At 51.6% G+C, this 13,263-nt stretch overlaps 1 protein-coding gene across 1 annotated transcript in view; it reads left to right on the top strand.

Annotated features, from left to right (window-relative positions):
• Positions 1 to 13,263, top strand: part of LAMC2 (laminin subunit gamma 2) — a 44,694-nt gene that overhangs the window by 14,732 nt on the left and 16,699 nt on the right. Inside the window, exons 3-11 of the mRNA XM_027823660.3 lie at positions 2,180 to 2,315; positions 3,459 to 3,557; positions 4,784 to 4,920; positions 5,930 to 6,052; positions 6,895 to 7,084; positions 7,723 to 7,835; positions 8,214 to 8,432; positions 9,693 to 9,872; positions 11,544 to 11,789. Of these exons, the coding sequence (XP_027679461.2) occupies positions 2,180 to 2,315; positions 3,459 to 3,557; positions 4,784 to 4,920; positions 5,930 to 6,052; positions 6,895 to 7,084; positions 7,723 to 7,835; positions 8,214 to 8,432; positions 9,693 to 9,872; positions 11,544 to 11,789 (1,443 nt within the window). The remainder of the gene's footprint in view (positions 1 to 2,179; positions 2,316 to 3,458; positions 3,558 to 4,783; positions 4,921 to 5,929; positions 6,053 to 6,894; positions 7,085 to 7,722; positions 7,836 to 8,213; positions 8,433 to 9,692; positions 9,873 to 11,543; positions 11,790 to 13,263) is intronic.

Here is a 13,263-nt window from a genome sequence, read left to right on the forward strand (position 1 = left end):
GATCCCACTGGACAGGTATCCACATCACAAAAGATCTTAGCCAAAGCCCTGGACCTCAATGAGCCTTGAGCCAGGTCCATAGCTGCCACCACATTTTGAAGTAATTGGCTTTCTCGCAAGAGGCTGAGGATTGACTGGGTCATAGAGGTGTAAGCATAGTGTGAAGTACCATGTCTGGGGGTGGGTGGCAATGTACAGGCTGCTGTATCTGTTCTGTGGATAAATAGAAAACTTTAGTCACCAAAGTTGTAGCCTGATACCTCTCCCCAGCACTGCCACTTCAAAAGAGGAAATAATACGTAAACCACACACAGTGTAAATGCCCTTGATGCTGTTTATGGTGCACTGACCCATGGCAGCTCATTCTTGTGAGAAGAAATGGGATTAATGGCTTTGATGTCCTGGAGGGAATCCCAGCAGAGGTGTTCACCGTGTTGCAGTGATTACATGGCAGGGATATCTGTTGCTTGTCTGGTTCTGGTGGTAATAGCCAATTATCTGTGCACAGAAAATACCTGTATTTCTTAAATGCTACAGACTTGCTGTACATGTCAATGAAGCTCTGCACAGATCCGTTGTCTGCAAACACAGAAATCAAGTCGTCTTTAGAACCATTCGTTAACACCGAATAGAAATGCACGGAGGTTTTCTTCTGTTTCTTGGTTGGTTTAAATTCTAGGACTGAAAATATCTACTTCTCTTTGGATTGCTCCCAAGTACTGTATTCTAACAGGAATGGAAATGGGTGCATGAGAGCACACTGTGAATATGGCAGTGAGAATGTGAATCTGTTCTCTACTGTAGTCTGTCTCCCTGTCGCTGAGGCGGGCAGGGCAGGAGGTTAGCTGGGAATAGAGTCAGCCAGTTCAGGAAGATGGTGTGACTTGATGTCATGTGGGCAAGCTTGGTCAATGATCCTGGTCCAGATTTTTAGTTGATATAAAATTGGTGCAGCTGCATTGAAGTTAATGGAATTACAGCAGTTTACCCCAGTTTGTGATCTGACTCAGATGAAACAATTCTGGGACTACCTGGTGGTGTGTGGTGTTACTGGGGTTATAGTAAGACAAGAGGCTCTTTGTCCCTTAAGAGTCCATCAGCTCCTACCACTTTTTATCCTTTGCCTGAAGTCATAATCTTTTGTGGGGGGTGTTGTAACAATTTCCACAGCAAGAACTGATATCACACGCATACACTGTGACCTCATGGGTAGAGCCCAGAGCAGATACAAAATTTGTGTCAGCATTCGATCTGTGATCCACAAGCATGGTCTGCAAATATAAAGTGGATAGCCGCAGATTTGCAGGGCTTTAGATAGAAAATTTGGATCTTCATCCATCCGCGATCCACAAACCTGGTCAGTGGATAGCTGCAGATTTGCAGGGCTCTTCTACTGGGGGAATTAGCAGCAGGGGCAATGGAGAAATTAAAATGAAAGCACCTGCCTTCAGCCAGTGACCTTAGATATTGTTGTGTATTTGGTTATCGTGGTAATAGCACCTCATTGTTGCTATGGCAACTGAGTTAGATTATTAGGGGATAGCCCAGCCAGTTTTAGCTGGTTTGGTTAGTTCAGTGTGTAAAAATAAATGGTTGCTCACAGAGCTCACAGCTCTCTGTGTCTTAAGAGATTTCTTCCTAAAACTGCTGCCCCCAAGGATACAACAGATATCCCCAATATGGGGGAATTGACTATACAATAGTACAGGGGTGGCCAGACTATGGCTTGGGAGCCACATGCAGCTCATTTACCATTAAAGTGCGGCTCGCAGTGCCCCCATGTCCCCCCATTCTCCACCTACTAGACTTGTGGGGGAGCCCAGGACCTCTGCCTTGCAGCTGGGTGGTGGGGTAGGTGCTTTTGCCCAGCAGGGAGTGGAGTCTCAGGGCTTCAGCAGGAGTGGGGCTGAAGCCCTGAGCCCCAGCAAGTGTGCCCCAGTTTTCGAACTTCTGAAAATTGTCGTATAGAGCTTGGAGGGTCAGTAAGTTTGGCCACTCCTGCAATAGTATATGATAAATAGTGAGATTTGTCTCAAATTAGAATTTTTTCCCCATCATATTTTTCCTAAGGGCCCCAGTGGGTGTTAGATTCCTTCGGGAGTGTTCTCAACCCGAGATAACCAGAGACAACACAGTGACGGTGAGACTATGGAATTCTCTCCTTCTCCTATTCCCATAGGCTCTCTCGGCCTGCAGTGTGATAACTACGGCCGGTGCAGCTGCAAACCCGGTGTGATGGGCGATAAGTGTGACCGGTGCCGGCCGGGGTTCCATTCCTTCTCAGAGACTGGGTGCCGGGCAGGTGAACAAGTGTCGTAAGTACCTGATATGAGCTGTGAGGGCTGGATTGGCCTCTCCAGAGCTTTGCCAGCCTTTGTGTGGAGCCTGTGGTGGCTGGAGACCATTTATTCATGGGAACTGTGCATTGGGTAGCATGGTATGGTAGTTTCATTCCCCCTTCCTAGTGATAGGTGCCTCTCTCTGATCCTTATTCCTAACACTGTGGCCATTGCCATTCTAGAAGTGGCCATAAGGACAGAAAGTGAAGTGCTCATTAATAACATTCCAGTGCACCTCCATGCAGAGCTCACGCCCTAACGTGTCACCCTAACGTGAAACACCCCTGATCTTCATGGACTCTGGGGGCTCACGTCCTGCAGTTGCTTATGTACTCTTATCCTGATCCATCTGGAGTACTGAAATTCTAAGACAATACTTTCAAAGCTGATGGAAAGAGATGTTTGGACACCATGCACAATTAACCCATGGAACTCTCTGCCACATGATATTGCAGAAGCCACACATTTAAGTGTTCAAAAGAGTGTAGTGATTTATTTGCACAAAAAGAACATGAACAGTTATAATAAATAAATAAAACAAGCAAACCCTGCCTACAGGTGTGCTGCATAGCACTTAGCATAATGGAGTACCAATCCTGAGTAGAGCCCTGCAGCACTGCCACGTGGCAAATAAATACAACAGGGACATAATGGCTCACGCTCCTAGGCACAACCCAGACTTGAAGAGACAGAAGTTAGGAAGAAACCTGCCTCCATGGACAGGTTAATCCAGAATTGTCCTTATGGGGTTTCTTGCGTCTTCCTCTCACATGTCTGGTGCTGGCTACTGTCAGAGACAAGTTGCTGGACCTCAGATCTGATCCAACGTGGAGTGAGTTCTCAACCTGGGGGTGTGAACAAGTATCAGGAGCAGTGACCAGCCTGCTGTGTCTATATTATTAAGCAGGAGGGGGTCCCAGCTAGACAGGGGGCAAGGCTGAGAACCACTGTGTTTGTAGTACAATTCCTGTGTTTCTAGTACATCACCATGTACCACCCTTGGTGGGCCAACCAGGCTAGACCATTTACTTGCTGTGTATACCGAGCTGTTTACATATACCCGCGGTGGTGATTCAGCTGAACTGAAAATCAATCCAAGACGCTTTCTTTCCTTCTTAGGAGTGCTCAGTGTGACTGCGATCCAGCCGGTAGCGTGGGACATTGTGTTTCAGGTCGCTGCGTCTGCAAGGCAAGCGTCTTGGGAGAGCGATGTGACCGGTACGTGCATGAGCCCTTCGCTTCTACAGAGCAGGCTTTAAAGGTCCCCTTCCAAATACAGACTGTAAACCCAAAGGGCTCTGCCGATTAGCACGTGGTTCCGGCGTGGGAGTAGGGGTGCGATTTCTAGTCCCAAAGCCTGTTGCCCCCCATGTTTCCCAGAGTTCGGCTATGCCCTTTGCCCTCAGGTGTAGTGCCAGACCTTTTGCTTTCAAGGGGCTGCCAATGGGCCCAAAGCCTTGTGTGGTTCCCATTGGCCATTCCCTTTGTGAGGATACCCAGTATCTCTCTGCCCAGGTGCCGGGTCACAGAGTATCCTGGGGGCGTGGCAATAGCATCACCTGACACAAACAGGAGCAGGGCACTGACTGATCAGCAGAGCCTAAGAAAATCCCCTAATGTGTGTGTTAAAAAGTGCCTCTGGATGAGTTCTTCAAAGCCAGTTGCACCATCACACACCCAGCAGGGAGCTATTATTCCTCCCAGCCCTCTGGAGCAGAGCCATGTCCAGGCAGGTGAAGCTGCATAGCAAGATCCACCCCAGACCTGCTACAGTACATTCCTCGGGTACGTGCTGTGCTCTAAAGCTGGTCCCTTGCCCGGGATAGAGAAGGGCAGAGGGCTGGTGGGGGAGTCTGCCCCAGAGGTGGTGAATCACACTTGTTCATGAAGAGCCTTTACATGGGGGCCAGGTTTTTTCAAGCACTCAGCACCCACAAGTGGAGCCAGAGAGCTCAGCACCCAGCATGTGCTTTAGAAATTCTGGTCCTGATTGGGGGTTCTTGAGCTCTTCAATGTACGGCCTACGTTGGGCCTTTGGGAAGGAAACTCCTTGTGACTCTCTGTAGCAGCTGTTTGGACAATGGCTGGTGGTGCTGGGGGAGGGGTTGGGGTGGAGGACTTCTGAGAGAACTTGCGCATGGCTAGTTTGAAATACCTTCTCTGCAGCTCAGTTGTTCCTGGCATTGTTGAGCGCAAAAGGACAGCGAGTGACCCTCTGGCTGTAACCTCTGCCTAGAGATACATATCCTGACAGCTGCACTCCGAGCCATCAGCTCTTGGGTGGCCAGTGGGTGCTTTGTGCTGGTTGGGTTTCATGGGTGTGTACAGGGAGGCTCACCCAATACAGCAGGTGAGTTGGCACCTGCTGTGTGTGACACCAGGTGTTCTGTGCTGATGTAAAATGTACCCTAAAGCCCAGTAGATTGATGCAATCTCTTTTGCAGGTGCAAGCAGGGCTACTATCATCTGGATGCAGGAAACCCTGAGGGATGTTCCCAGTGCTTCTGTTATGGTCACTCCGCCATGTGTGCCAGTGCAGAAAATTACAACATCCATAAAATCACCTCCACCTTCCAGCGAGGTAAAACCTTTCCCCTCGTGTTTGCGTTACTGCATTACCTTCCCATAGTGTTTGCACCTTTGTGTATGTTGCCTGCCGGGACGCTGTGGCTCTGTTACCTCCTGCTTTATGGCGTGTGTGAATCTTCCTTTCACATGATGGTCCCTGGTGGGGATGGAGAGATTGAAAACCATCCTGCTACACCAACCTATCACACAGTGACCAGTTCTCAGTGACCACCTAGCCTCCCTTCCAGCCAGCCGGCTCTCTTCATTTGTTCCATGGCATGCCTGAAGAATTTTTCCTCCTTTTGTGGACATGTGTTTTACTTAAATGCATGGAGAGCAGCACTTGAGACGTATGCAGATATTCAGCTTTCTACTCATGGTTGCCATTGTCACTTCTCAGATATGCATTGTCCTGTGCGGGGAGGGCAGCCAGACATTTGTTTTTAAAGAAATCAGTGGGCCAGATCCCCCATAACAGCTGGGGAAATCAGCACGCTACACCGACATACACCCGCCGGGGATCTGTCTCAGGGTGTGTATTTATTAAGTAGCAGGAGACGTTTATTCGGTGTAGTTTCTAATTCAGTTGTGTGTCCCCTTTGATCTCATCAGAGTGCCCTGTGGCTAGCAGTTCTGACCTGACAGCCGCTAAAGCTTCCCTTTACAGCATTTACTCATGGGCTGATTTGCAGATCATAGAAAGCCATGTCTGAGAACACAATGTCCATCTAATTCCATCTTCCTGCTCTTTGGCACGTGATCCCTGCTGTGAGCAAGGATATCTCCAGTCAGAGACAGCTAGCGTCCGAAGAACTTGACTGCTGACTGTGGTCAAGGTGGTCACTAATGTACGGCGTGAGGAAATGGGTAGCGCTGGCCAGAATGCTGCCCTGGGGAGAGGCAAGGGAGAGTGGAAGTGTGCAGGGCAGAAATGATTGATTACAAATGACCTTCTGACTGCCTTTCCTTTGCTTCCATTTCCTGGCTCTGATAGCTGCAAATGGTTTTATTTTCCCTTCTAGATGCTGAGGGCTGGAGAGGAGTGTATGCAAACGGGTCCCCTGTACAGCTCCAGTGGTCTCCCCGCCATCGGGATGTGTTTCTTACAGCCAGAAGATCAGAGCCCACCTATTTCCTGGCACCGGGTATGGAAGTGTGCAGAATGTGGGAGACGTGTGTAGGGAAGCAGCCAAAGGAGGAAGAGCCATATAATGAAACCGAGCTCTGCAAAGCTGCCTTCAGTGCTTAGCACAGCTGTGATCTCACAGACCTCTCTCCTTCATGCTGCTGTGCTCACACCCAGTCACACCCGGGAAATCTAGCTAGAAAAACACCCTAGAATAATACAGACTTGCTCAGTCTCACGACACCTGCTGGCTTGCTGTTGCTGTGCTTGGATAATTCATACTGATTGACAGCCGGGGGCTTCCCTTTTTCATGACTGCGGGGGGGAAGGATGTTGGTTTTTGAGAGAAGAGGGAGTTTGCCAGTTGCACTGTGGAAGGAGTGGGTTTCCTGGTGTTCATCTACTGGCTCTGCCTGTCTCTGGCATGACTGTGTGAGCTAGCAGAGCCTGGCATGAAGGAAGAGGGGTGGGGTCTAGACAGCCCGTTCTGGTCTGGGCAGCACATTTGATGGAGAGAGGGCAGGCAGTAATGGTTGCAGGGCGGATGTGGGAGTGTTTTTCAAATATGAGGGCTTTTGGATGCTCTTTACCGGGGCCCAGAGTGAGTTTCAGCAGCAGGGGGTTGGACTGGATCAGGGCACTTGCCACTGGAGAGTCAGTAAATGCCGGGTCCCCATATTCATCGCTCAGGCTGGTGGTGGGCATCACAGCAGATGGGATACTGGGACCTTCTGAAGTGTGGGCTCCTGGGTACCCCATGCATGGCACGTGCCTGGGGCCGGCCCTAGGAATTAAGACTTCCTAATGGGAGAATTTGACTCTCTAACCTTCTCCCTCTGGGTCTCTTATGTCCCTTCACAGCCAGATTTCTTGGGAACCAGCAGGTGAGCTACGGCCAGACCCTGTCCTTTGATTATCGCATGGACCGAGGGGGTCGTCGTCCTTCTCCCCAAGATGTGGTCCTGGAAGGAGCTGGCCTACGAGTCACCGCCTCCCTCCTGCCTCATGGGAAGATGTTGCCCTGCGGCATCAGCAAGACATATGCATTCAGGTAAAACAGGAGGATGTTGGGGCGCTCTCACCCCTCAGCGACTGCAGAGGAGCTGCCTAGTGACTCAGTGCCAAAGATGTGCCATAATCACTGAGGTTTCTGGATAGTCCAGCTGCCAGACCCACCCTAACCAGGTAGATTCCCTGTGCTCTAGTGTGTTGGACCCTTCACAACCAGGGGAGGCTGCAGTTCAGCTCCCAGTGCATGAGGCCATCCATCCCTGGGGAGGCTGTGAGGCCTGGCACTTAGTCTGTGGGACCCCAGGCCTTCTGTAAGCAAGAGAGGCTGGAGTTGTTGATTCCCAGTGTGCTAGTGAGTCGGTCCGTCTCCAATGGTGAGAGTGACACTCATGTTTGTAGCTTGGGCTGGATGCTTTCCCTGCCACCGCAGCTCACACTGCTTCTTGCCTCGAGGTGCCGTGGGGTTGACTGCTCCCGTGGTAGGTAAGGAGAAATCATAGGTGTCCTCTATCAGGGCTCTTCGGCTGGGCTTTGTCCCATGTCAATAACACTCTGCAAGGGGCTAATCACTGGCGCCCAGGTTCTTTCTGTTCCAGTGGGAGTTTGGAGAGAGCCGACAGCAAGATGCTCTTCCATTTTATTCCTTGTTTCTCAATTTCTTTCACTTCCGATATGCAGACTGGACGAGCACCTGCACAGCGGATGGAGCCCCAAGCTGAGTTACTTTGAGTATCGCAGGTTACTCGGAAACCTGACGGCCCTTTGGATCCGAGCCACGTATGGAGAATACAGTGAGTGTGGGGGAGGGTTGGGATCTGGGGAGAGCATCACATAGCATTGTTATCTCCAAAGCACTGTATTAAACCTCACAGCACCCCTGCGAGGTGGGTAAATCTTGTAGATGGAAAACTGAGGCACAGACCAGTTAAGTGACTTGCCAAGGCCATGCAATGAGTCAGTGGCAGAGTTGGGAACAGGAGAGCCTTGACTCCAAGTTCCTTTCTGTAACCACTACACACATTCTCTGGGTATAAGTGCAGTGTTCACAGAAAACACCCGCTCGTCTCTGGTACAGACACAGTCTTTAGAATGCCTGTTGTCTTGGCTCTGGGGAGGAGTTCAGGGTGCAGCTGCTGGCTGTAAATGTAATGAGTTGTCTCGTCCATCAGGCACTGGGTACATCGATAATGTCACCCTGGTTTCTGCACAGCCGACGTCTGGAACCCCGGCTCCCTGGGTGGAACGATGTGTGTGTCCTGCTGGCTATCAGGGGCAGTTCTGTGAACACTGTGCTCCTGGGTACAAGAGAGACTCTTCCAACCTTGGGCCTTTCAGCACTTGTGTGCTGTGTGACTGCCAGGGGGGAGGAAACTGCGATCCAGACACTGGTAAGGAAAACCACAACCATAGCCAGGGACTTCTGGGTGCTGCCGGGAGTGCCTGTGCACTGTGGCTAGAGCTGGGGGAAGGGAGGTGTTGCTGCGGGACAGGTACCAGGGTTATAGGTGAGGGTGCTGGGTGATAGGAATGCCATCAGGAGAACCGCTCCCAGAAATGTAGGTGGGACAGTTTTGCATTGAAAAATGTAGTTTTGTCAAAATCTTAATGTTTGATGGGAACCTCTCAATTTTGATTAAACTTTCAATAGGGAAAATCTTGTTTCGTTTTGATATTGAAACGTTTTGTTTGGACTTTTATATGCTATTAAAACATGAATTTTAATAGTAAATCCGATGACCTGTATTTAAAATTTTAAAATAAAAATCCACGTGGAATCAATAGAAATCATAAAGCCAAAGCTTTTTTACTTTATCAAAGTGTCATGTTTTTCCCTAGTTGAAATGGTGGATTTCAACAGTCCTGAATTTGAAGTTTTCAGAATTTTTGTTCTGCAGGAAGTTTTAAGATTGCGGCTCTTCATTCCGATTCAGAATGCAAACCAAGTTTGGAATGTTAGAAATTCCAGCAGAACGGAAACTCCATTTCCCCAACCAGCTTTTGTCATGAAGCTGCAGAGGATAAAACTGGGTGATGGGCAAGGCGCTGGGTACCAGGAAAAAGTGCTGGATTCTGGGCAATGGTGTCAGGTGCCTGGTACACATGCCTATGTCTTTATCAGGAATGTTTTATGCTCCGTAAAGCGCTCTGTGTTCTGTCTAGGTGCAGAACTCTGACTTTTACAGTCAGTTCTAAGGGCTGGACTTTCATTTACATAGCCTGAGTGTCTAGCTCTGCGAGCTAGCTGTCTAGATATGGTGCATCGTAACATGATAGCCTGTTATTGACTGGAGGAGTGAACGTGGCCCCAAGTTACGAAGGACTGTGTTGAGTTATGGAGGAGAGGAATGGTGCCAAGTCACACACGTGCTGCAGAGGGGTTGCCAAGTTATAACGAATGGTGCCAGGCTACAGGTGGTAGTGTTGGGTTATGAGGAATTGTGCTAGGTGGGTCAGTGCTCGGTTCCAGGCAGGTGCTGACTCACATGGGATGGCACAGGTGGTAGGAGGTGGCCTGGGGTTATGAGGAAGGGTCTTTTCTTGCATGTACAGTGGCAGTGCTAGGCTGTCAAGGCCTGCACCAAAATACAGGAACCACGCCTGGCCAGATCTGCACTGGCTGTTGTGATACCTTTTTGTGTCTTTCCCAGGAGACTGTTATTCAGGAGATGAAAACATGGACCCCAACACCAGCTGCCCATTTGGTTTCTACAGGGACCCCTGGAATCCGCAGAGCTGCCGGCCGTGCCCTTGCAGAAATGGCCAGGGCTGCTCAGTGACGCCAGGGAGACAGGAGGTCGTTTGCAATAACTGCCCTCTGGGAGTCACTGGTAATGGCCTCCCTCTGGTTTACCTGGAGATTTGTTTCCTTTCTAGGGTACTTCTAGTCTCCTGCAGGACAGCAGGATAGGAAAGGGTAGCGTAGAGTGTTACCCTGTCCTTTTCCATTGACTATTACATGTATTCCCAGAGAATGCCCTAAAATCTCTCCCTAGCCCCTGGTTAGTACAGAGTGGGGTTGTGATGGCTGCAGTGTGATTGTGTCTGTATAGCCTGGCTAGCCGATCTGTCCCCCACTCTGCCTATCTGTTGTTCTTTACTCTATGTATTCCCAGTAGCACAGAGCGGCCCCAGCTGAGATCAGGATCCTGTTGTGCTAGCTGCTGTACACACACACACACAGAGAGACAGACCCTGCCCCTAGAGCGTTCACACTGAAAAGACAAGACTAGCAAAGAGGGGAGCAGGGAAAGAGGCACTCTAAGATGAAGTGCCTGGATCCAGGTCACACAGCAGGGCAGTGGCAGAACCAAGAGCAGATCCCAGGTCTCCTCGGTCCCAGCGCAGTGCCCCTGTCGGTCAGAAAGGCTCCATCTCAAGATACCACTGCCTACGGTTCCTTCTTTTCCCTGGAGAGAGATTGTTGCTCCCCTTCTTGCCCCTCATCTGGGATGGAAGGTGACTTGCTTTCTGGGATGGTTTGGGTCAAAGGCTCCATGGAGCTAAATCTGCTTCCCCTAACTATATGAGGAGGGCGAGTTCCCCTCCACGAGAACAGAGCTGAGATTGTGAAATTCATTGTCCTGCAGGTCCCAGCAGGGCGTAGTGCAGGGACGGGCAAACTTTTTGGCCTGAGGGCCACATCGGGTTTCCGAAATTGTATGGAGGGCCGGTTAGGGGAGGCTGTGCCTCCACAAACAGCCAGGCGTGGCCCGGCCCCCCCCCCATCCGACACCCCCTGCTTCTCACCCCCCGATGCCCCCCCCCCGGGAACCCCTGCCCCATCCACCCCTCCCTGTCCCCTGACTGCCCCCAGTCCCTCCGCCCCGACTGCCCCCTGCCGCCCCATCCAACCCCTCCTCTCATTCCTGACTGCTCCCCCGGGACCCCTGCCCTATCCAACCACCCCTTCTCCCTGCTTGCCCCCGGAACCCCTGCCCCTGACTGCCCCCCGCCACCCCATCCAACCCCCCCTGTTCCCCACCCTCTGACCGCCCTGACCCCTATCCACATACACCCCCGACCACCACCCCTAACTCACCTGCCCTCTATCCAACCCTCCTGCTCCTTGCCCCCTTACCGCGCTGCCTGGAGCACCGGTGGCTGGCAGCCGTGCCGCCCTGCTGGAGCCAGCCACGCCACCACACAGCACAGAGCACCGGGTCAGGCCAGACTCTGCAGTTGCGCTGCCCCAGGAGCTTGCAGCCCCGCCACCCAGAGCATTGCGCCGCCAGCGCAGTGAGCTGAGGCTGCGGGGGAGGGGGAACAGCAGGGGAGGGGCCGTGGGCTAGCCTCCCAGGCTAGGAGCTCAGGGGCTGGGCAGGAGGGTCCCGCGGGCTGGATGTGGCCCACGGGTCATAGTTTGCCCCACCTCTGGTGTAGTGCCTGCGTCCCCTGGCAGTAAGGGGAGGGCAGCGTTAGATGGGGTTTGGCTGCTGCTTTGGGGCCCTGTAGTTCTGGAGGGTAACTGGTCTCTGTCTTGTTTGTCTCCCCCTCCCCAGGTGCTAACTGTGAACTCTGTGCTGACGGCCATTTTGGAGACCCCTTGGGCGACAACGGCCCTGTGAGACCCTGCCAGCCCTGCCAGTGTAACAATAACGTCAATCCCAGTGCCGTAGGGAACTGTGACCGGCTGACGGGTGAATGCCTGAAATGCCTCTACAACACGGCTGGCTTCTCCTGTGACCAGTGCAGGGATGGGTTCTTTGGGAACCCCTTAGCCCTCAACCCAGTAGAGAAGTGTCAAGGTAGGAGTGTAAGCCAGAGTGTGCCCCTGTGTGAGTGAGTCTGCACTGGAGAGTGTGCCTGTGAGTAAACACGTCCCTGTGTGTGTGTGAGTGTCAAGGCTGAGCATGTAAGTCCCATGTCAGATAAAGCCTCCAACAGTATCTGGATAAACCCGGGCTGGCCTTTGGAGAAATCTGGGAGGTGCCAGGACCTGAGAGCCATCCAAGCAGTGTCAGGTCCAAGCACTGGTCCTACTGATCTGATACCTGGATGGCAGAGGGCTCAGGGTTCAACGGGAACTCACCAGACCATAGATGCCCAGCCCCACTTGAAGAGGGGGTTGGTTGCTGCAGAAGAGTGGGGGCAGGTGGGGATGCTGGGGTGGTGAGGGCCGGCCCTGCTTGCTCTGCATTCTGAGGAACAGCAGGACAGTCTCTTGAATTCAAACAGGAGAGGCTGTTAATGGAGGGCAGCCCATATATCGGGCATTGCAGGACATGGGCCCACCAGACATTCACCACAGGATACGGTGGAAGCCGCGCTTCCATCCACTATATCTGAAGGGAGAAAGGTTAGACTCCCCCTGCCAGCCATAAAGGAGGTGGTGGTAGGTAGATGCAGCATAGTCCATGTCTACCCAGACCACTGGGGAAGGGTTCTCTTCTCACCTTCCTTGTGGAGGCTTCTGCCCTTCCCATTAGGCCCTGGCTAAATGTAATTAAAGTCTCATATCTCTGAGTTTGTTTTCCTGTTTACCCTTTTCACAAGCCTTTCTAGCCCTTCATGGAGCCATTTGTGGGGCCACAAGAACACAAGCTCCAGTGTTCTCATGATGTTCCATCCATCTCTCCAGGAGCTGAAATACCGGGAGGAGACCAGAATCCTGTGATGTCTCAGGCCCCACAAATGGCTCCCTGAAGCCTTACGAAAGCCTGTGAGGAATGTAAAAGCAAATACAAATACTGAACCCAATGCACACTCCTGCTGAACAAGTCAGCCCTGGAGAATGTGCACGTTTGCCTCAATGACGCTAAGAGTGTGATCCGTATGCGGGGTGGGGCGACAGAGAGAGCTGCTGCTATGTGAGAATGCAACTTCCATGATGCATAAAAAGTGACCGTTAATTTGCTGTTTGACTCCAGTGCTTTGCTTGATTTCTGGATGGCTCATGTTAAGACTTGGATGCTTCCCAGAGGTGTTGATTTGTGTCTGCATATGGGGAGTTTCCATCAGCAGGGTACCGCTGAGGAGATCAAGGGGAAAGGCCCTGAATTCCTTCAGCATTTTCTGAGGCTGCTGAAGGCTCCTTCGGGGGTTACAACTGTGGGGGAAGGAGGGATTAAGAGGGGTGTGACTGAAGTGTATACGCCCAGAGAAGAGCTAGGGAAAGCTACTAGACTTGCTGGTGAGAATAACAGGCACAGAAACTGAATCTGAGACAGGAGCCTGGTCTTGAGGGTATGTGCTGAGAGTGTAACTGGGCAGGGAATGGAC

The sequence above is a fragment of the Chelonia mydas genome, chromosome 8 (genome assembly GCF_015237465.2).
Source record: "Chelonia mydas isolate rCheMyd1 chromosome 8, rCheMyd1.pri.v2, whole genome shotgun sequence".
Classification (NCBI taxonomy): Eukaryota; Metazoa; Chordata; order Testudines; family Cheloniidae; genus Chelonia; species Chelonia mydas.